This window comes from Coregonus lavaretus (assembly GCF_964263955.1).
Source record: "Coregonus lavaretus genome assembly, chromosome: 14".
Taxonomy (NCBI): Eukaryota; Metazoa; Chordata; class Actinopteri; order Salmoniformes; family Salmonidae; genus Coregonus; species Coregonus lavaretus.
This window is the reverse complement of record NC_140001.1, coordinates 48,525,343-48,548,526: the sequence shown is the minus strand read 5'-3', so window position 1 is coordinate 48,548,526 and position 23,184 is coordinate 48,525,343. Positions and strand designations below refer to the sequence as shown.

Genomic DNA, 23,184 nt, shown 5'->3' with positions numbered 1-23,184 from the left:
TTCCACAGAAAAAGGGGGTGAAAAGGAAAGCAGACACAACAACTCCCACCACCTCAGCAATCTCTGCCAGCAGAAGTGACTCCCCTACCCAGCTCCTGGAATCCAAACAGGGGAAAGTCTCATCCAGGCGGGAGAGCACGGTGCGGCCCGTCAAGCCCCCAAAAAAGGGCACAGAGGACGGAGAGGTGCCCCTGCTCAGTGGCAAGAAAGGCAAGCTCGGCGAGCAGCTCAAGCACTGCGATGATATCCTGAAGGAGATGCTCTCCAAGAAGCACGCAGCCTACGCTTGGCCTTTCTACAAGCCTGTAGATGCAGAGGCGCTAGAACTGCATGACTACCATGAGATCATCAAGCACCCCATGGACCTCAGCACTGTCAAAGTAGGTCCCCTATTCACTCCCTCGACTCACTCCTAACTCTTCTAAATTACCCTCCAAAGCCTGGCTGTTTACTTGGTGGAGGAAAATAATGTGGCCACTGTTTTTATTTGGTGGTTAAAACTGTCCCTCAACAACAGTCGACACCGTAACAGCTAAGGGGAGGACGATTACATCGGTTTTACTAGTAGATTTGTTTTTGAGTTTTGAAGAGATGGCTTTCTCAGTAATAAGGCTCGGACTGTTTGTGCTGTATCCACAGAAAAAAATTGACAGTCAAGATTACCAAGATGCCCAAAGCTTTGCGACAGACGTCCGGTTAATGTTTTCAAATTGCTACAAGTACAACCCCCCCGACCACGAGGTTGTAGCCATGGCCAGGAAGCTCCAGGTAGGATAAAGTTAATCAGATATCCAAATCGCCTCATTGAAGCGCTGTCGGTTGAACTACCCCTTGTCTTCTTGTTTCTCAGGACGTGTTTGAGATGCGATTTGCCAAGATGCCGGACGAGCCCATCGAAGCCACCCAGCCCTCCACCACGCCGGTGGTAAGCAAGAGTACAGAGAGCAGTGAGAGCAGCGGCAACACCTCCAGCTCGGAGAGCTCGGACTCAGAGGAGGAGCGGGCCACGCGGCTCGCCGAACTGCAGGAACAGGTGGGTTCGGAACAGGTGGGTTCTCACAACCAAGGACCAAGATCCAAAACCCATGGATGGATGAACAGGGAGCTGCCTCCTTCATCCCCCACTTCAGATTTAGACCGCTAACACTTAGAAATCAAAGCCACTCCACGATGTTCAGAGATCCACAGTAAAAGTGACATAGTTAACCCTCTACCGCCACAAACTGTTAGAATATCTTGGTATCATGGCTTGCATGCTGTAACTGTAGAGCTCACATTTAGAGCAATGTTTTACATTTCATTCATACCAATGGTGACAGTATTTAGCTCTAATGAATAGTTTGTTGTGCTGCTAGGATGTTAACATGATCTTTGGAGTGTTCTATCTTTGTCCACTGATTTCCCCTTTGGCTTTCTTACCAGCAAATCACTGTGGAGCACCCCAATGGTAACAGGGCGGGGAAAAAAAACGGGTGTGCCAAACGTTTTCAGGTGATTTATCTCTTACTTCCCCGTCCCCACAAAACTATTTATATTTTTGTATTGCACCTTGTTCAAAGAGCGGTAGAGGGTTACAGGTGGGGATCAGAACTCTGAAACGGATTGTAAGTGTGCTTGGTAGATGGTAGGGATGGGGGTTTAAAATGAAATGTTGGATATCCGGATATTCAAAATACATGTGGTTTTTGAAATGTTTTTAACCTGAGCACTGCTGCGCGAGGGAGAGGCGCTGGCGCTCTATTGCTGCAGCTGCGGAGGGGCCGTTGTGTGTGAGATGGGAGCAAGCCAAGCAGACGGAGGGGGAGAGAGAGACGAAGTAACGTTAGCCAAGGCAACTCGGCCATAGCCAAGACTAGCTAACTTGTAGCAGCCCCAATGTTATTTATCATCCCATATAACACAGAGGAGGCTGGTGGGAGGAGATATAGGAGGATGGGCTCATTGTAATGGCTGGAATGGAATAAATGGAATGGTACCAAACACATCAAACACACGGAAATGTATTTGACTCCATTCCAGCCATTACAATGAGCCTGTCCTTCTATAGTGCCTCCTATGATATAACAGTGCCTTTCTTGACTGGAGTAGCCCAGAGAAGCTAGCTAGCTAGGCTAATTGATTCTACAGTGCATTCGGAAAGTATTCAGACCCCTTGACTTTTTCCACATTTTGTTACGTTACAGCCTTATTCTAAAATTGATTAAATTGTTTTTTTTCATCAATCTCCACACAATACCCCATAATGGCAAAGCAAAAACTGGTTTTTAGAAATGTTTAGAAAAAAAAAACTGAAATTAAATTTACATAAGTATTCAGACCCTTTACTCAGTATGTTGAAGCACCTTTGGCAGCGATTACTGCCTCGAGTCTTCTTGGGTATGACGCTACAAACTCGGGCCTCCCGAGTGGCGCAGTGGTCTAAGGCACTGCATCGCAGTGCTAGCTGTGCCACTAGAGATCCTGGTTCGAATCCAGGCTCTGCTGTAGCCGGCCGCAACCGGGAGACCAATGGGGCGGCGCACAATTGGCCCAGCGTCGTCCAGGGTAGGGGAGGGAATGGCAGGCAGGGAGGTAGCTCAGTTGATAGAGCATGGCGTTTGCAACGCCAGGGTTGTGGGTTCGTTTCCCACGGGAGGCCAGTATGAAAATAATAATGTGTGCACTAACTGTAAGTCGCTCTGGATAAGAGCGTCAGCTAAATGTCGTAAATGTAAATGTAAAAGCTTGGCACACCTGTATTTGGGGAGTTTCTCCCGTTCTTCTCCGCAGATCCTCTCAAGCTCTGTCAGGTTGGATGGGGAGCGTCGCTGCACAGCTATTTTCAGGTCTCTCCAGAGATGTTCGATCGGGTTCAAGTCCGGGCTCTGGCTGGGCCACTCAAGGACATTCAGAGACTTGTCCCGAAGCCACTCATGCGTTGTCTTGGCTGTGTGCTTAGGGTTGTTGCCCTGTTGGAAGGTGAACCTTCGCCCCAGTCTGATGTCCTGAGCGTTCTGGAGCAGGTTTTCATCAAGGATCTCGCTGTACTTTGCACCGTTCAACTTTCCCTCGATCCTGACTAGTCTCCAAGTCCCTGCCGCTGAAAAACATCCCCACAACATGATGCTGCCACCACCATGCTTCACCGTAGGGATGGTGCCAGATTTCCTCTAGACGTGACGCTTGGCATTCAGGCCAAAAATATAAATCTTGGTTTCATCAGACCAGAGAATCTTGTTTCTCATGGTCTGAGAGTCCTTTAGGTGCCTTTTGGCAAACTCCAAGCGGGCTGTCATGTGCCTTCTACTGAGGAGTGGCTTCTGTCTGGCCACTCTACCATAAGGGCCTGATTGGTGTAGTACTGCAGAGATGGTTGTCCTTCTGGAAGGTTCTCCCATCTCCACAGAGGAACTCTGGAGCTCTGTCAGAGTGACCATCGGGTTCTTGGTCACTTCCCTGACCAAGGCCCTTCTCCCACGATTGCTCAGTTTGCCAGCTCTAGGAAGAGTCTTGGTGGTTCCAAACCTCTTCTATTTAAGAATGAGGGAGGCCACTTCCTGGGGACCTTCAATGCTGCAGACTTTTTTTGGTATCCTTCCCCAGATCTGCGCCTCGACACAATCCTGTCTCGGAGCTCTACAGACAATTCCTTCGACCTCATGGCTTGGTTTTTGCTCTGACATGCATTGTCAACTGTGGGACCTAATATAGACAGGTGTGTGCCTTTCCAAATCATGTCCAATCAATTGAATTTACCACAGGTGGACTCCAATCAAGTTGTAGAAACATTTCAAGGATGATCAATGGAAACAGGATGCACATGAGCTCAATTTCGAGTATCATAGCAAAGGGTCTGAATACTTACGTAAATAAGGTATTTCAGTTTTTTATTTTTTAGAAATGTGCAGAAATTTCTAACAAATAAAAAACAGATACCTTATTTAAAAACCTGTTTTTGCGTTGTCACTATGGGGTATTGTGTGTAGATTGATGAGGAATTTGTTTTATGTAATCAATTTTAGAATAAGGATGTAACTTAACAAAATGTGGAAAAGAGGAAGGGGTCTGAATCCATTCTGAATACATTGTACATGCTGCGCTTTCTCCCTAACCCCATTAAGATAAAACAACTGTTGGTTTCTTGTTGAAGCCTACTTCTCATTTCGCTAACTTTTAATTACGTTTAGCCTTTTTGCCACTTTGATTGGCCAGCATAAACAATAAGCTACACACTTGAATGCTACCGGTCTTTTTATGGGGCTCATGTCATAAAAACTACATAAAAAAGTTTGTTGTATTAAATTAATCATTTGAAATGTAATGGTAGATCTTTGTAGTATGTAACAATGTCACATTGATATTTCAATACAATTTAGAAAAAGCCTTTTCCGTGTTAAAGTATTCGAAAACTAATGTCCGTTCGGATATTCGAATAACTGTGCACATCCCTAGTAGATGGTCTTTCCCTTAGTAGTCAGCTTGCTCTTTGTCATGTAGGCCTAGATAGTCCTTTCTACGTTTTTTTGTAAGATGTTGATAGTTACTTTTTCCCTCCATTGTTGCATTATTTTAGTGTTTTAAAAATAGGACATTTTAGTTTTCATGGTAAGCATTTCGTTGGATGGTGTACACCACTAATAAAACTTGGTGACAGTGTTGGCTGGTGGCGAATGGTGATAGTGTTAGCAGTGGGAGTTTTTATGATTCTGGCAATGATTTCAAATGCTTTTGCTGTATTGTAGCTTCACTTAAAATATTTCCTCCTTTTTTCAAGTGGAATAACTCAAAGACCAATGTTTTAGTGCTGAAGACAAGGAAGTGTCAGTGTGAGGGTATTCACAAGTCAAAGTTATATATATATTATTTTCTTTGTTCTATATTACGTACCTGTTTCTTCAAAAAGCAATCAGTCAATGCGTCACTTGGGGAGTCAGCATGTGCTTCTTGTTTTCAAGTGTTAGGTAGATAGCTACAGTACAGGCTGGTGGCCCGGTGTGCTTTTCTGAAAGCTTTTTTCCCAGGCCAATGTGAAATTATTTAACAAGACCTCATTTGCATGCCAGTATAGTACTGTTTTTCTGAGATAAATCAATGTACATTATACACATCACACACACACTTGATTGTTTCCTTTATGAATATTTTGAGCTTTCATTTGAGAAGATATGCAGAAACATGAGTGCTGTATAGTCCATTTATTAATGCACATAATAAACATGAATAAGATAACTTGAGGATGATTTAAGATGCAGCAAAAGCCAAGTAAATCAAACAAACGCATGAATTTGCTTGAAAATGAGACCCCTTCAAAGTCAATGGAAAAGAAAACATCCCTCCCAGGGCTAATATATAACTAATATCACTGTCATAATTGTGACATGAAATGGTCCAAGACAAAATGATGCAGATTCTCTGCAACAGGTTACACATTAAGCTAACCATCAATACCTGTATTTTGCCATCACTCCCAGTATCTTGCCTCAGTCCCTGCATCAGCTTCACCCTACATACACCAACATCTGGGCTCATAGGTGACTCTTGACTCTGCTTTTCTCCTCAGCTGAAGGCCGTTCACGAACAGCTGGCTGTTCTGTCACAGGCCCCAGTAAGTAAACCAAAGAAAAAGGAGAAAAGGGAAAAAGAGAAGAAGAAAGACAAAGAGAAGGACAAGGGGAAGGCTGATAAGGGGAAGGCTGATGACGAGAAGAAACCCAAGTCTGCACCGCAAGCCAAGCCAGCAAATCAGAAGAAGGCTCCAGCCCGGAAACCAAACAGCACGGTGGTGGCTACCAGGTACTACTGCCCAGTGTTTTCTTATGTGTTTCGTAATTCATCACACTCTCCTGGGTATCACAAGTAATTTGCTCAATACTGCCGGTAACTTTTGCTTTTGGATAAAAATGTTACTATGTCTCATGTTGCAACAGTGTTACGCAGTGCTGTGTTACACTTTGACTCGTATCCCCATGTAGCCTGATACAGACATGTCAGTCTGTCACAAATCATCTGTTCTTTGATCTTCTCTCAGTGCTAAGCTGAACATCCTGAGAGAGGCAAAAGCTGTAGGCCTAACAAAGATCTGACCAAAACAATTTCAGGCAACCGAAGAAAGGGTCCAAGGTGATGGTGGCGAACAACGAGTCTGAAGAGGAGCCGTCCCTTCCCATGTCGTACGACGAGAAGCGCCAGCTCAGCCTTGACATCAACCGTCTTCCGGGTGAGAAGTTGGGCAGGGTGGTCCACATCATCCAGTCCCGGGAGCCGTCGCTGCGTGACTCCAATCCGGACGAGATAGAGATAGACTTTGAGACACTCAAGCCGTCTACCCTCCGTGAGCTCGAACGATACGTCAAGTCCTGTTTGCAGAAAAAGCAGCGGAAACTTTTACGTAAGTTGTGAGCTATTACTTTTTCTTGGTGTTTTCACAGATGCCCTTCTCCAGTCACTAATGGTTACGGCTTCTTCAGGGATAAACCTCTCCTTTCTTTGTCTGTTGCCTAAATGCTTTAAAGCTCCCTTGCATTTGTTCCTCCAACCCCCCCCCCCCCCCCTTTTGAACAGAGGTTACTCACCCTCCCACCCTTTGCACATCTGGCGTTGGTGGTTCATTGAAAATTGGCCTTCAGTTCAGATAAAATTGTCGCTCGTATGCAGTGCAGTTTGTGACAATTCACGTACAGTGCTTCTGTTGAATGCGATGACAGAAATATAGCCTAATTCAAGAGAGCAAAACTGACTTGAACTGGAACTATTGTTTTGGTCCAATTTCATTTTAAGTGGACTCGTTAGCACCACCAAAACACAGAAGAAATACTAGATGTTAGAGGGGACAAAGACGTGCAGCTCTTGACACATCAGCAAGGCACCGAATGTGGGAACTTATTCCATGGCGCTGTGTGTCTCTCGCAGCGGACATTAAGGAAAAGAGTGCCAAGTCTAAGGAAGAACTGGTTCAGGAAAAGAAGAAAGAGTTAGAAAAGAGACTACGGGACGTGAGTGGACAACTGAACCACAACAAGAAACCGCCTGAAAAAGGTACCTGTGTTTCAGAGCTCACACTGTGCAACAGGCTGCCAAATGAGCTTAGAATAGTTTAGGCAAGAGATGGGCAAGTGAAATCTAGGCCAGTGAGAACTTGAGGCCTTGATGGCTGTTTTGTTGTTGCTTTGTAGAATTAGGAGTTGTTTCTCTAGTTTCAAGGATCAGTTACCCCCCCCCCCCCCCCCCCCTAGCGACGGTCTAGGCATGGAGCTCCTCATATCAGGAAGTGGCATAGATCTACTTGAGTCGTCACTGTCCTGTAGCTTTATGATGAGTGATTCCTCACAAAACTAGAACAGGACCATGATTTGGGGGATTTTCGTGAAATCGCATCCATAGAAGGGTCCTTTGGAGGAACGATTGTTGACATATATTTGACATTTGTGTCTTAAAGTGTAATTGAGACATAATTAAAGGAATAATCCACCCCCAGAAAGTAAACTCTTTAAACTCCTGTCAATCTTTAGAGTAGTCTGTGTTCAATGAGTGGGTAAAATAACTATTTTCACCATGTTTTAACTTTTTAAGTGGTCCGTCTGTGAAATCAGGAAATCGTGTAGGAACGCGTCATACGTATAAGGTACTCATCACTGGAGCTGTCGGATAACACACTATAACATCTCATAATGCTTTTAAAACAATTACTTGCACTCCAGATCACCAAATCAGCCAATAGATGGTATGGGCATACTTGTCTAAACATATCCATCCGTTTATATCGTCATGAAAAAGTATATATTTCACTTAGATGTGCTCAATCTTAACAGTGTACCAGATTATTCAACTCCGTTTTTTCTTCAAGTACCATCACACAATGCTCCCTGTGTGTCTGTGGGAAAGGGCCGTTGTTGTCATAGCTAGCAACGTCTGCACTCTGCACACTGAGGCAGACTGAGACGAACTGCAAGTTGAACATGGTGAGATTGTAGACTCCTAAATTGATAGTGCAGTTTGTTTAGGCGATTTTACAGCTAGCTAGCTACTTCACATGCTGATATTGACTGGTATTATTGTGTGTAGCTACGTTTGCTAGCTAGCTACCAACTAGCTAGCCAGCTCAGGGAGAGAGTATTTGAATTATGGGTTTTGTAGTCGACTTGTGCTGCAACAGATTTTCACATGCTGCTACGAACCTTGTCATAACCTTGTTCCCACAGTGCTAAATAACACTGTAAATCTTACGAATTTGTGGTTTTGGGTGGAGTTTTCTTTTAATTGAAGTTGGAATATTTGTGACATTTTGGCCTTACCTAGGCCTCCTTTAAGATATAATATATAATAATATAATATGCCATTTAGCAGACGCTTTTATCCAAAGCGACTTAGTCATGTGTGCATTTTTACGTATGGGTGGTCCCGGGGATCGAACCCACTACCCTGGCGTTACAAGCGCCATGCTCTACCAATTGAGCTACAGAGGACCACCATAGACTCCATAATGTTTAATCCGTATGTGCTGCAAGTGAATTGGATCATACTTCTACAATTTTTATCAGAACTATAAAACTAGGTGAGATCCCAATCTGGAACTTTGATATATACAGTGAGGGAAAAAAGTATTTGATCCCCTGCTGATTTTGTACGTTTGCCCACTGACAAAGACATGATCAGTCTATAATTTTAATGGTAGGTTTATTTGAACAGTGAGAGACAGAATAACAACAAAAAAATCCAGAAAAACACATGTCAAAAATGTTATAAATTGATTTGCATTTTAATGAGGGAAATAAGTATTTGACCCCTCTGCAAAACATGACTTAGTACTTGGTGGCAAAACTCTTGTTGGCAATCACAGAGGTCAGACGTTTCTTGTAGTTGGCCACCAGGTTTGCACACATCCCAGGAGGGATTTTGTTCCACTCCTCTTTGCAGATCTTCTCCAAGTCATTAAGGTTTTGAGGCTGACGTTTGGCAACTCAAACCTTCAGCTCCCTACACAGATTTTCTATGGGATTAAGGTCTGGAGACTGCCTAGGCCACTCCAGGACCTTAATGTGCTTCTTCTTGAGCCACTCCTTTGTTGCCTTGGCCGTGTGTTTTGGGTCATTGTCATGCTGGAATACCCTTCCACGACCCATTTTCAATGCCCTGGCTGAGGGAAGGAGGTTCTCACCCAAGATTTGACTGTACATCGCCCCGTCCATCGTCCCTTTGATGCGGTAAAGTTGTCCTGTCCCCTTAACAGAAAAACACCCCCAAAGCATAATGTTTCCACCTCCATGTTTGACGGTGGGGATGGTGTTCTTGGGGTCATAGGCAGCATTCCTCCTCCTCCAAACACGGCGAGTTGAGTTGATGCCAAAGAGCTCGATTTTGGTCTCATCTGACCACAACACTTTCACCCAGTTCTCATCTGAATCATTCAGATGTTCATTGGCAAACTTCAGACGGGCCAGTATATGTGCTTTCTTGAGCAGGGGGACCTTGCGGGCGCTGCAGGATTTCAGTCCTTCACGGCGTAGTATGTTACCAATTGTTTTCTTGGTGACTATGGTCCCAGCTGCCTTGAGATCATTGACAAGATCCTCCCGTGTAGTTCTGGGCTGATTCCTCACCGTTCTCATGATCATTGCAACTCCACGAGGTGAGATCTTGCATGGAGCCCCAGGCCGAGGGAGATTGACAGTTCTTTTGTGTTTCTTCCATTTGCGAATAATCGCACCAACTGTTGTCACCTTCTCACCAAGCTGCTTGGTGATGGTCTTGTAGCCCATTCCAGCCTTGTGTAGGTCTACAATCTTGTCCCTGACATCCTTGGAGAGCTCTTTGGTCTTGGCCATGGTGGAGAGTTTGGGATCTGATTGATTGATTGCTTCTGTGGACAGGTGTCTTTTATACAGGTAACAAACTGAGATTAGGAGCACTCCCTTTAAGAGTGTGCTCCTAATCTCAGCTCGTTACCTGTATAAAAGACACCTGGGAGCCAGAAATCTTTCTGATTGAGAGGGAGTCAAATACTTATTTCCCTCATTAAAATGCAAATCAATTCATAACATTTTTGACATGCGTTTTTCTGAATTTTTTTGTTGTTATTCTGTCTCTCACTGTTCAAATAAACCTACCATTAAAATTATAGACTGATCATTTCTTTGTCAGTGGGCAAACGTACAAAATCAGCAGGGGATCAAATACTTTTTTCCCTCACTGTATGCCTGTGTATCAGAGTTTCTTTCTTAAACTATTGGTCAGGGTATGTGAGAGGTGGATCGCGAGTTATGAGAATACATCTATAATCACATCTATAATTAATTTGGGTCGCTGGGAGGACGATTAATTTCTCATTTGGGTCTCGAGCTAAAAAAGTTTAAGAACCCCTGCCGTAGATTTACAGAATGAAATAACACATATGGAATCATGTAGTAACCAAAAAAAGTGTTAAACAAATAAAAATATATTTTAGATTCTTCAAAGTTGCCACCCTTTGCCTTGATGACAGCTTTGCACAACCAGCTTCACCTGGAATGCTTTTCCAACTGTCTTGAAGGAGTTCCCACATATGCTGAGCACTTGTTGGCTGCTTTTCCTTCACTCTGCAGTCCAACTCATCCCAAACCATCTCAATTGGGTTGATTGTGGAGGCCAGGTCATCTGATGCAGCACTCCATCACTCTCCTTCTTGGTCAAATAGCCCTTACACAGCCTGGATGTGTGTTTTGGGTCTTTGTCCTGTTGAAAAACAAATGATAGTCCCACTAAGCACAAACCAGATGGGATGGCGTATCGCTGCAGAATGCTGTGGTAGCCATGCTGGTTAAGTGTGCCTTGATTTCTAAATAAATCACTGATAGTGTCACCAGCAAAGCACCATCACACCACCTCCTCCATGCTTCACGGTGGGAACCACACATGCAGAGATCATCCGTTCACCTACTCTGCGTCTCACAAAGACACGGCGGTTGGAACCAAAAATCTCAAATTTGGACTCATCAGACCAAAGCACAGATTTCCACCGGTCTAATGTCCATTGCTCGTGTTTCTTGGCACAAGCAAGTCTCTTCTTCTTATTGGTGTCCTTTAGTAGTGGTTTCTTTGCAACAATCCGACCATGAAGGCCTGAATCACGCAGTCTCCTCTGAACAGTTGATGTTGAGATGTGTCTGTTACTTGAACTCTATGAAGCATTTATTTGGGCTGCAATTTCTGAGGCTGGTAACTCTAATGAACTTATCCTCTGCAGCAGAGGTAACTCTGGGTCTTCCTTTCCTGTGGCAGTCCACATGAGAGCCAGTTTTATCATAGCGCTTGATGGTTTTTGCGACTGCACTTGAAGAAACTTTCAAAGTTCTTGAAATGCTCCGTATTGACTGACCTTCATGTCTTAAAGTAATGATGGACTGTCGTTTCTCTTTGCCTATTTGAGCTGTTCTTGCCATAATATGGACTTGGTCTATTACCAAATAGGACTATCTTCTGTATACCACCCCTACCTTGTCACAACACAACTGATTGGCTCAAACGCATTAAGAAGGAAATAAATTCCACAATTTAACTTTTAAGAAGGCAACACCTGTTAATTCAAATGCATTCCAGGTGACTACCTCATGAAGCTGGTTGAGAGAATGCCAAGAGTGTGCAAAGTTGTCATCAAGGCAAAGGGTGGCTACTTTGAAGAATTTGTTTAACAATGTCTTTGGTTTTTACATGATTCCATATGTGTTATTTCATAGTTTTTATGTCTTCTATTATTCTACAATGTAGAAAATAGTAAAAATAAAGAAAAACCCTGGAATGAGTAGGTGTGTCAACTTTTGACTGGTATAGTATATTATGATCAACAACATATTGAAACATTTGCCAAATGAAAAGTTTTTTTTCCCTTCAATATTCATGTTTAGATTGATCTTTATTCATAAATGAATGCAAGAAATAGTTTTAAAAAATCAAAATACTACTCATATTACAGAGCAAGCGGTAAAGCTTAATATGACAGATGAAACATTATGGTGTCAAAAGGAGGCCTGAGTAAGGCCAAAATGTCAAATGTTTGAACTTCAATTAATTATTTCTCAATTATGCCTTAAGATACAAATGTCAAATAAAGTAATCAAACTTCCTCCAAAGGACCCTTCTATGGATTGAATTTAGTGAAAATCCCCAAAATCATGGTCCTCTTTTGTTCTAGTTTTGTGATCAATCACACTGATGGCACATAGTGATAGACAATCAATAGAAATAATACAAACATGGAATGGGACTAGGGCTTACCCCATTTAGCCGACTGGTCGATTTTTTGGTCGATAGGCTGTTGATCGAACAATATATCTTTAGTTGAGCAGTAGCAAAAAAAATGTTTTACGGTACATATCATGGTGTACAAAACACCTGTCTGAGTGGACTGATCCATTCAGGAGGCCGTGGGGATGACACAGTCCATCAGTCTAAGACGTGCTACTGAAATTGTATATGGTTATATTACAAAAGAACAATGGTGCAATGCTAATAAAAATAATATTATTTTATATAAAATGTGCTTTCTCCCACGTTGGATAGTGGCTGCTGTCCACGGTTCAGAAACACATCAGTGTGATGTTGAATTGGCGCCTTTTCCTAGACCATGTTGCTATGTGCATAATAGCAAATTTAACCAGCATATTGGTGTTGAGAACAATGCGGCAGCGGAAAACAGCCCTTGCATTATTGTCTAAGAAAAGTGAGGAAAGGAAACGCCAACTTAGTTAGGTCTATAATCAATAGCCTAACTGTTAAATGTGTCTGGCTTTATAAATCATCAATAGATCTACAGGAATAAGACAGATCCTGCTTCTGTTGCCTGTTTGTTTAATAGCCTACTGATTCCGTGAGCACCAAGCCTCACGCAATGACATGTCAAGTAAACAATTTGGCTGTTTTTAATCTTTGCTTTGCTGTAATAAAGGCCTTACATTTGTTTTTGTTAGAACAGCCTCTCTGGTATAATTTATTTTGTGTTTATTTTGTGTTCCAAATTGTCCGAAAAATTATATTTATAATAATAATAACGCTCCTTTTTTCTTGATCTCCTTGTTGTTGTTGTTATTATGATCATAAGTAATGTCATTATCATTAGTAGGCTTAGTATAGCAGCCTTGTATAACCAACATTGAGCTGTAAGCCTAAGAGCGCATCCTGTTTAGTCTTAATACTGTAACTTACTTAGGCCTATATTTCAATACTTATATAGGCTACTGTATCAATCAATAATTAATTTGTTCATGTCATCACACAGCATACAAGTCATTCATGATTTGAAATGCAATCAAGCATTTTAGTTTTAAGATAAAATAAAGCGAGCCTTGAATAATTAGCTTAAACAATAAATAAACCGTTCCATTTCGCAAATTGCATTCACGAATGAATGCGACTGTTTTTAGCTGTAATAAAGGTAACAACAGACTCTGGTACGCTTATCATTTATTTAGTGTTTACATTGTTCCAAACGGTCAGAAAAAGTATATTGTAATCTATACAGCACATGTTTGGCACACATAATATGCACGCAGCACTTTCTCCTTACCTTATTTTTCTTGATCTCCAGTATTTTCCACAACTAGTCAAATTTATTCCACACATCTGACTTTCCCTTTGCCTCCTGAGCAACCAGTAAACATTCCCCCGTTTCGAGTTTATTTGTCATGTCCTCTGCATCCATTTTGCTGTCACATGTGTTACGGTGTTCAGTTTTTTATAACCAATTTATTGATGTGATTATGATATGCTATAGGTCAGGCCCTATTGTGCCCTATTCGGACAGGATTAGTTTTACTGGGGGAGGTCGGGTAATGTAATTATGTGCACGAGCACAAAACACCACATCTGTAATTTTAGTCCCGTCCGAATCTGCCATTTTTACATGGCAGGAGAGTAACAATTCCAGCCAGAATAACCTACTCCAAGGTCCCCTGATAATACTAGTCCCATGCGAATCAACATCCCTGTGTTTTGAGAGTCTGAGTTTGACAGGTGTTGCTTGCGGTTTGCGCAAGAAAACAATAACTGATTTGATGAATTGAACTGAGTGCTGCGTATAAGCTATAAATGAATGGCCTACGTGTAGCCTATCAACTTTCACAGTGAATGCTTTTGTTTATATGTTTTGTGCGTGTTAATTGAATATTGCCAAATGCATCAGTAAAAAATATTGAGCCTATTTAATGGAACCCTTGCTGTTAATAGATCGCAAAGCCACATACAACTGACCTAAACGTTTGGAAATGATAAGTTAACTTTCTCATCCATAGCCTTAAAACGTATCTCAAGTGCAATTGCACTGTCCCAGGTAGCACAAACAACTGGCTCACATCTGGCCTGATTCCGTAATTCCAGATCTAAAACTGCTGGCAGACGGATCCGGCCCGAGTCCGAAATGAAAGACAGTACAGACTAGGCCCGAGTCATTCGGCCCAGATCTGGCAGCCTGAACTGAGCCAAAGCTGCTATTTTAGGGCCAGAATCCCAACAATGTCCCAAATCCACTCGATTCTACCCATGGTAGCATGGATGTACCCAAATAAATGTCATTAGAAAACAGCTTAAACAAACGCAAATGCAGCTACTTTGATGTTATTCTATCTGCAGATTTGACGCGACTGTGTTAGCCATAGTTGACTAGCTAGCAAGCAAGGGATAAGAACATTGCTAGCCTGCATAGCAATCAAACAAACAGAATGAACAACAAGTCCGCTTCTCTAGCAACCTAACCGATAGAACTAACAACCAGATTTAGTGGAAGGGTGAAATAGTATGAATTTACTACAAAATCTCAATGAAAACATGTAATTTTTAACAGTAAATGTGTGCTTGTTTTCTTTGGCAACCGTGGTATAAGGGGGGTAAATGCCTCCGCTCTGTACATTATCTGGAACTAATAAACTAAAACGCAGTACCAAGTCATCCATTATTTCCAGATAATGTACAAAGCATCAGTGTTTATCCCTGACATGTATGTACAGTACCAGTCAAAAGTTTGGACACAAGGGTTTTCCTTGATTTTTATTTACTATTTTTTACATTGTAGAATAATAGTGAAAACATCAAAACTATGAAATATCTCATGTGGAATCATGTAGTAACCAAAAAAAGTCTTAAACAAATCAAAATATATTTTATATATTCTTGCCTAGTCTAAGCTAGACTACCGATGTTTTACAAACAAAAATACGAGCTAGCTCAATTAACTACCTAATATCACATAGGCTAGACCCTAAACGTTTTGACATAACTAGCTACCTCTGCTCTAACAATTAGCTAAGATAGCTAGCTAACATTAACGTTAGTTGAAGTTAACAGAGAAACTTTGACAACAACCATGACCAGTCCATAAATTAAGCTAGCTATAATGTCACAAACTAATTTGTGACTGTTACGAAATGCACTACTACAAATACAATAGCTACAATTACCTATTATGAACCTTTTGGTACCTTCTCCGTCTGGCCTCGACTGTTAACCAACTGATTGACTCTCACAATGACCGTTGGAAAGTCAGGCGCCGAGGCCTGCTCAAGCTGCTAGTTTAGTTTATTAATTTGACCATTTAAAAAAACAAGCACACATAAAACCTGAGGTAATGTTAGCTCCCTATTAAGGATACTTCAGCAAGCGTTGATGTTGGCAATTGACGATACATGTACAGTTGAAGTCGGAAGTTTACATACACTTAGGTTGGGGTCATTAAAACTCGTTTTTCAACCACTCCACAACTTTCTTGTTAACAAACTAAAGTTTTGGCAAGTCGGTCAGGACATCTACTTTGTGCATGACACAAGTAATTTTTCCAACAATTGTTTACAGACAGATTATTTCACTTATAATTTTCTGTATCACAATTCCAGTGGGTCAGAGGTTTACATACACTAAGTTGACACTGCCTTTAAACAGCTTGGAACATTTCAGAAAATTATGTAATGGCTTTAGAAGCTTCTGATAGGCTAATTGACATAATTTGAGTCAATTGGAGGTGTACCTGTGGATGTATTTCAAGGCCTAACTTCAAACTCAGTGCCTCTTTGCTTGATATCATAGGAAAATCAAAAGAAATCAGCCAAGACCTCAGAAAAGAAATTGTAGACCTCCACAAGTCTGGTTCATCCTTGGGAGCAATTTCCAAACGCCTGAAGGTACCACGTTCATCTGTACAAACAATAGTACGCAAGTATAAACTCCATTGGACCACGCAGCCGTCATACCGCTCAGGAAGGAGACCTGTCCTGTCTCCTAGAAATTAACGTACTTTGGTGCGAAAAGTGCAAATCAATCCCAGAACAACAGCAAATGACCTTGTGAAGATGCTGGAGGAAACAGGTACAAAAGTATCTACATCCACAGTAAAACAAGTCCTATATCGACATAACCTGAAAGGCCACTCAGCAAGGAAGAAGCCACTACTCCAAAACTGCCATAAAAAAGCCAGACTACAGTTTGCAACTGCACATGGGGACAAAGATCGTACTTTTTGGAGTAATGTCCTCTGGTCTGATGAAACAAAAATAGAACTGTTTGGCCATAATGACCATTGTTGTGTTTGGAGGAAAAAGGGAGTCCTTGCAAGCCGAAAAACACCATCCCAACCGTGAAGCACGGGGGTGGCAGCATCATGCTGTGGGGGTGTTTTGCTGCAGGAGGGATTGGTGCACTTCACAAAATAGATGGCATCATGAGGAAGGAAAATTATGTGGATATATTGAAGCAACATCTCAAGACATCAGTCAGGAAGTTAAAGCTTGGTCGCAAATGGGTCTTCCAAATGGACAATGACCCCAAGCATACTTCCAAAGTTGTAGCAAAAGGGCTTAAGGACAACAAAGTCAAGGTATTGGAGTGGCCATCACAAAGCCCTGACCTCAATCCTATAGAAAATGTGTGGGCAGAACTGAAAAAGCATGTGCGAGTAAGGAGGCCTACAAACCTGACTCAGTTACACCAGCTCTGTCAGGAGGAATGGGCTAAAATTCACCCAACTTATTGTGGGAAGCTTGTGGAAGGCTACCCGAAATGTTTAACCCAAGTTAAACAATTTAAAGGCAATGCTACCAAAGACTAATTGAGTGTATGTAAACTTCTGACCCACTGGGAATGTGATGAAAGAAATAAAAGCTGAAATAAATCATTCTCTCTACTATTATTCTGACATTTCACATTTTTAAAATAAAGACGGATTTTTTACTAGGATTAAATGTCAGGAATTGTGAAATACTGAGTTTAAATGTATTTGGCTAAGGTGTATGTAAACTTCCGACTTCAACTGTATGCTGCCATTTGTTATATTGAAAATTACAATCACAGATTTGTAAAACAGACAGGAAATAGCAGCCTATTGTTGACTTGGTGATGTGAGGTTTCAATCATGAATTAAACTTTGTCTATGTTCAGGTTCAGGATAAATGTGGCATGCAACCTTGGGTTATGACAAAGAAACACTATGACTAAATTACACAGTTTTTAATTTACCCGGTTTAGATACGCTGTTTTATTTTCTTCTGTCTTCTCAGAATGCGCAGGCAGCCCATATAACGTTAGCTAACATTACTGTCAAAAGTTCCATGCAGGAAAATGTTCGCTGTCTCACAAATATGAGGTGTGCAAAAATAATAAATGACATTAAGCAGATGCTTTTTTCCAAAGTGACAGTATGCATGCATTCATTTTCCATTCGTGGCCCTGGGAATCAAACCCACAATCATGACGTTTCGAGCGCCATTCGTTTTTTCCGTTGACTGTCATGGTGGTTATTTATTTTTCTATTTTAATAAGCTATAGACTACATTTGTAACAGTTTAATAAGCTATTGCAATAATTCAACATGCATGGTTGTAGGCTGCATCACTCCTTCGTCGGGCACGCTCCGCTATTGATATCATTAGGCCTACGTTTTTATAAAATACAATTGTTTTACCTCCTAGGCTACAACAACACAGTGCAATGAAGATTTTTTTTTGTTAGTACACATTTATTGTCTAGGCTGTAAACTGCAGTGATGTAGGCTAATTTGAATTACCGCTCAAACATTTTGTGTTTCATGCCGAAATAAAGCCCTGATTTTACAACCATTTGGATCAGTTATGGGTTTATTATAGACAGTTTACAAGGTCCTGAAAATTACATTAGGCCACTCAAATGACTTATTTTGTCAGGATGTATCAGCGTTTACAGATAGGCCTACTGTACAAAAATAGGCTCTGGCCTATGACACTGAGATGTGCTGTCTGTCGTGGATCATGTTTCCCAAGTCGTCCTGATTTTGCCGAGCTTGACCCGTATGAAGCCCCCAGAGTCGATATAGAGTCCCCTGAGTCTGAAAAGGAATGGGCCCGAACCCACCGTGTTGACTGGGGTTTAGCTCGCATCTGAAGGCTGAGGGGCATTTGGGACGTACTGAGGATCGCTAAAATATCCTAACGATTATGATCACACTTCCTCAATTCAAATATTATGGCGACACTATACCAAATCACATTTTATTTGCCACATGCGCCAATTACAACAGGTGTAGACCTTACAGTGAAATGCTTACTTACAAGCCCTTAACCAACAATGCAGTTTTAAGAAAAATGTGTTAAGTAAAAAATAAAAAATAATTAAAGAGCAGCAGTAAAATAAAATAACAGTAGGGAGGCTATATACAAGAGGTATTGGTACAGAGTCAATGTGCTGGGGCACAGGTTAGTTGGTTTGGTATGGTTTAGAAACTTGAGAACCAAGCTTGAGTTATCAGTGTGGCCCTATCACCTGGACATTATGAAATACTGTATCTTCATGCCTAGAATAAAAACCTCCAGGATTCCGTCATAACTGTCAATTTATTGAAAAAAAGAATTACAGGGGGCAGTTTGGGGAAAAAAAACTAATACCGTCCGAATCGTCCTTTGGAATAACGGACATTCTGGAGTAATAATTACATAACCAACATTCTCTAGTAATACTTGTCCCATGCTATAGGTCTTTGGTCACGTGCATGCGATGCATACATGTGTCACGTAAAGAGAGCAAGGGTTGAGGGAATAGGGAGTGTTTTTCCTAAACAAATGAGGGATTTCGGTAGCATAGCTTTTCAGTCAGAAATGGCTGTAGTTATGTTGCAGCTTCAGCAACACGGACAGCGCGATAAAAACGTTGATCTGTGGTGGTCGCTGCAGCAGGGAGGGGAGAGAGACAAGTACTAGTCACACAGTCACTTGCTGTTTTGTTTTTTTAACACAGTGCAGCAAGTCTGGGCCCGGCACAATCAAATAAATTGCTGGTTGGACTCCCTCTAGTCATTTGTGTGTCTTAGTTATTTAAGCAAAAAGTGTGCTTAAAGCATCAGACAAGCTCAGTGAATATAGTTGATTTGATTAAAACACGTAGGATGTGTCAATATATGGAGAAATACACGTTTTAAAATTTCGATTGGTCGAAAGAACAGATGACTCTTGGTCGACCAAGATTTTGTTGTTGTTGGGGACAGCCTTAAATGGGACACATTTTTCGGTGTTTCTGCATTAGGCTTTAGCCATGGAGGGAAATAGAACAGATTCAGACATTTCTGTAGGAAACTCTTTCTCAGACAGCTTGGATGGCTACCTCTTTTTCTCCTCTAACCATGCACCTCGAAAGTGTTTGTCATTGAACAATGTCACCATAACTGCATCCTAAATGTAAGTAGTATTGAGTGAATGTGGCCTATTACTAATTATGCCACTTTGGGCTTTGTATAATATATTGTCCATTGATGCTCTCTGTGAAAAGGATGATTTGACTGTGTGCCTCAGTATTAACCCTCGCCTCCTTCCTTCTCTGCAGAGAAGTCAGGCTCGGCGCCAGCAGGGGGCGCCTCTCGGCTGAGCGGAAGCAGCAGCTCCTCTGACTCTGGCAGCAGCAGCTCCAGTGGCTCCAGCTCAGAAAGCAGTGACTCCGATTGATCAGAGAAAGACCCCCCATACCCTGAGTCCCTCTCTCACCTTAGGTAATTTACCCCCCTTTTTAGCTAGTAGAGTACTCTCTTTTTTTTCTTCCCCTGGATGACTTTTATAAGATAAAGAAGACTTTCGATGACTGAGGATATTGATAATGTTTTGTATTTAGAAATGTCTTTAGAGACAAAGTAGGAAACGTGTAAGAAGATATAGCTGACGGAACATAGTCAGGGTTTGTTTTTGCTGGCCCTCAAAGGGAAATGCCTGGTATCACCAGAACAACATGTTAGTTATTTTAATTGAAGAGAAAAAAGATTTCCGCTTTACATGGGTGCTCGTAGCTGAATCTACTTTGAAAGACTGTTATACAAGTAGGAAATCTTTAAGAAACACTAAGATTGATTTTGGTTTGGACAACATTGTCTCAAGGGACAAATACGGTCTTTCTCTTCCTGGGATGGCTGTTGCCTGTAGTTTGACCTTTGCCACCTCACAACATTCCATTCATTTTTTTGGACTGTATGGATACAGCTATATTGAAGAAATTAAGATAATTGTTATTTTTATGATCATACATCTAATTTCCATTGACAATGTCAAACAAATGGTTACTGGTCATCTATCGCAAAGAATTGGAAACTGTTTATTTTTGTTATCAATCTTCCATGCTCCAATCAGTGTTTAAATCTGTTTTGTCTCAAGGGTCTGTTAAAATATAGTTGTGGGTTAACACTAGACTGTGGTTGAATAGTACATTGACTTAATCATGGCCCTATCTGTATTTCCTGAGGATATTTTATCTACACATTTGTGGCAAAGTAAAGTTGCTATTCGAACACCTTTTGCTGATTGTCTAATTATCTTTTTTGTGTCTCATATTTTCTTAGCAGTGTTTGCTTTGATATTCTGCATCACGTATGTGGAGCATATACAAATGAACTTTTTTGGTTTGATACCTCCCAAAGTAATGTATTACTAGATGTACTCATACCTTTAACATCTGCTTCTCAAAGAGTTCACCTGATGATTTGTCAGGTGATTTCTTTTATCAAGCAGTTGAGACTGGGTTTGGAGTTTCTGTGTTTTTCTCAATTTTATTCGATAGTTCTTGACACTTCTATTGTCACTGTCCTTTACATGTATCTCTATGCAGCCAGTGTTTAATGTTAAATGATCCCCTCCTAAGATGTTTTAACACACATCACATACTCTTGTGGTTTGTTTCCTGACCTGTTTGTATATTTGGCATGTGCCATATCTGACAACTTTCATTATTGAATGAAATAACTATTTCCTTTGTCTGTGTATGGGCTAGTCTTTCATTTGAACATGACGGTTATATTCCAAATGTAGGTGAATTAACACTTACAGTATAGCCTGTTTCTTTTAAGAGTGGAGAGCAATGGGCTCTCCGTCTCATCTATGTAATCGACTAAACACCACATGTACAAAAACTCAATTGGTTTACTCAAGACAGAACATTTGAATCTAAAAGTAAGTCATCTTATAGATGATATTTTTAACATCTGAGCATTGCAAAGACCTCTGTAAACAAAGCTACACTGAACAAAAATATAAACACAACATTAGTTCATCTAAGGAAATCAGTCGATTTTAAATAAAAAAATGAGGCCCTAATCTATTGATTTCACATGAATGGGAATACAGATATGCATCTGTTGGTCACAGATACCTTAAAGGTAGAGGTGTAGATCAGAAAACCAGTCAGTATCTGGTATGACCACCATTTGCCTCGTGCAGCGCGACACATCTCCTTCGCATAAAGTTCATCAGGCTACTGATTTTGCCTGTGTATTGTTGTCCCATTACTCTTCAATGGCTGTGCGAAGTTGCTGGATATTGGCGGGAACTGGAGCACGCTGTCGTACACGTCGATTCAGAGCAACCCAAACATGCTCAATGGGTGACATGTCTGGTGAGTTTGTAGGCCATGGAAAAACTGGGACATTTTCAGCTTCGAAGGAATTGTGTACAGATCCTTGCAACATGGGGCCGTGCATTATCATGCTGAAACATGAGGTGATGGAGGCGGATGAACGGCTGCATGACAGTGGCCATCAAAGGTGAGCATTTGCCCACTGAAGTCGGTTACGACGCCAAACTGCAGTCAGGTCAAGACCCTGGTGAGGACGACGAGCACGCAGATGAGCTTCCCTGATACGGTTTCTGACAGTTTGTGCCGAAATTCTTCGGTTGTGCAAACCCACATTTTCATCAGGCGGGCTGGACTATCCCACAGGTAAAGACTCCTGATGTGGAGGTCCTGGGCTGGCGTGGTTCCTCGTGGTCTGAGGTTGAGGGCGGTTAGACGTAATGCCAAATTCTCTAAAATGACGTTGGTAGAGAAATTAACATTCCGTTTTCTGGCAACAGCTCTGGTGGACAGTCCTGCAGTCAGCATGCCAATTGTACGCTCCCTCAAAACTTGGGACATCTGTGGCGTTGTGTGACAAAACTTCACATTTTAGAGTGGCCTTTTATTGTCCCCAGCACAAGGTACACCTGTGTAAGGATCATGCTGTTTAATCAGCTTCTTGATATGCCACACCTGTCAGGTGGATGGATTATCTCGGCAAAGGAAAAATGCCTACTGACAGGGATGTAAACAAATTTGTGCACAAATATTGAGAGAAGTAAGCTTTTTGTGCCTATGGAAAATTTCTGGGATCTTTTATTTCAGCTCATGAAACATGGGACCAACACTTTACATGTTGCATTTATATTTTTGTTCAGTGTAGTTAAGTGTCCTAATAAACAATCTAGTCCAAATTCAGAATAATGTATTCAAACTGCTTGTTTACCCTGTACAAATACACCTGTTGTGACTGGATTTTTACTATTATGTATGTGAGGTGGTAAGTGTATTTTCGATCGATTTGAGATCATTTACAATGGCAGTTCATGAAGCTGAGATCATTCAGTTAGTTGCTAGTAGTGGTGATGTTTTAAACTTTTATCGGCTACATTACCATTAACTCAGATTCAGACAACCTCGTACATTAAAAAATTTAAAAACAGCTTGGTGTGCCTGAGTGATGTCATACGAGTTGAGACAAGTATATATACAGTGCCTTCAGAAATTATTCACACACCTTGACTTTTTCCACATTTTGTGTTACAGCCTGAATTAAAAATTAATTAAATTGAGATTGTGTCACTGGCCTACACACAATACCCCATAATGTCAATGTGGAATTATGTTTTTTGAAATTTTTACAAATGAATTAAATGAAAAACTGAAATGTCTTGAGTCAATAAGTATTCAACCCCTTTT

At 41.3% G+C, this 23,184-nt stretch overlaps 1 protein-coding gene across 11 annotated transcripts in view; it reads left to right on the top strand.

Moving 5' to 3' along the window:
* The window catches only part of brd3b (bromodomain containing 3b), a 28,016-nt gene extending 7,287 nt beyond the window's left edge, over positions 1-20,729 (top strand). For 2 of the 11 annotated variants that reach the window (XM_084177220.1, XM_084177219.1), the window contains exons 6-13: positions 9-380; positions 640-768; positions 851-1,033; positions 1,423-1,491; positions 5,540-5,772; positions 6,078-6,367; positions 6,889-7,014; positions 19,777-20,729. In XM_084177220.1, the coding sequence (XP_084033346.1) occupies positions 9-380; positions 640-768; positions 851-1,033; positions 1,423-1,491; positions 5,540-5,772; positions 6,078-6,367; positions 6,889-7,014; positions 19,777-19,895 (1,521 nt within the window). In that variant the 3' untranslated portion in view covers positions 19,896-20,729. Of the gene's footprint in view, positions 1-8; positions 381-639; positions 769-850; positions 1,049-1,422; positions 1,492-5,539; positions 5,773-6,077; positions 6,368-6,888; positions 7,015-19,776 lie in introns of all 11 variants that reach the window. The other 9 variants (XM_084177215.1, XM_084177218.1, XM_084177225.1 and 6 more) reach the window with 6 other exon arrangements.
* The last annotated feature ends 2,455 nt before the right edge of the window (positions 20,730-23,184 follow it).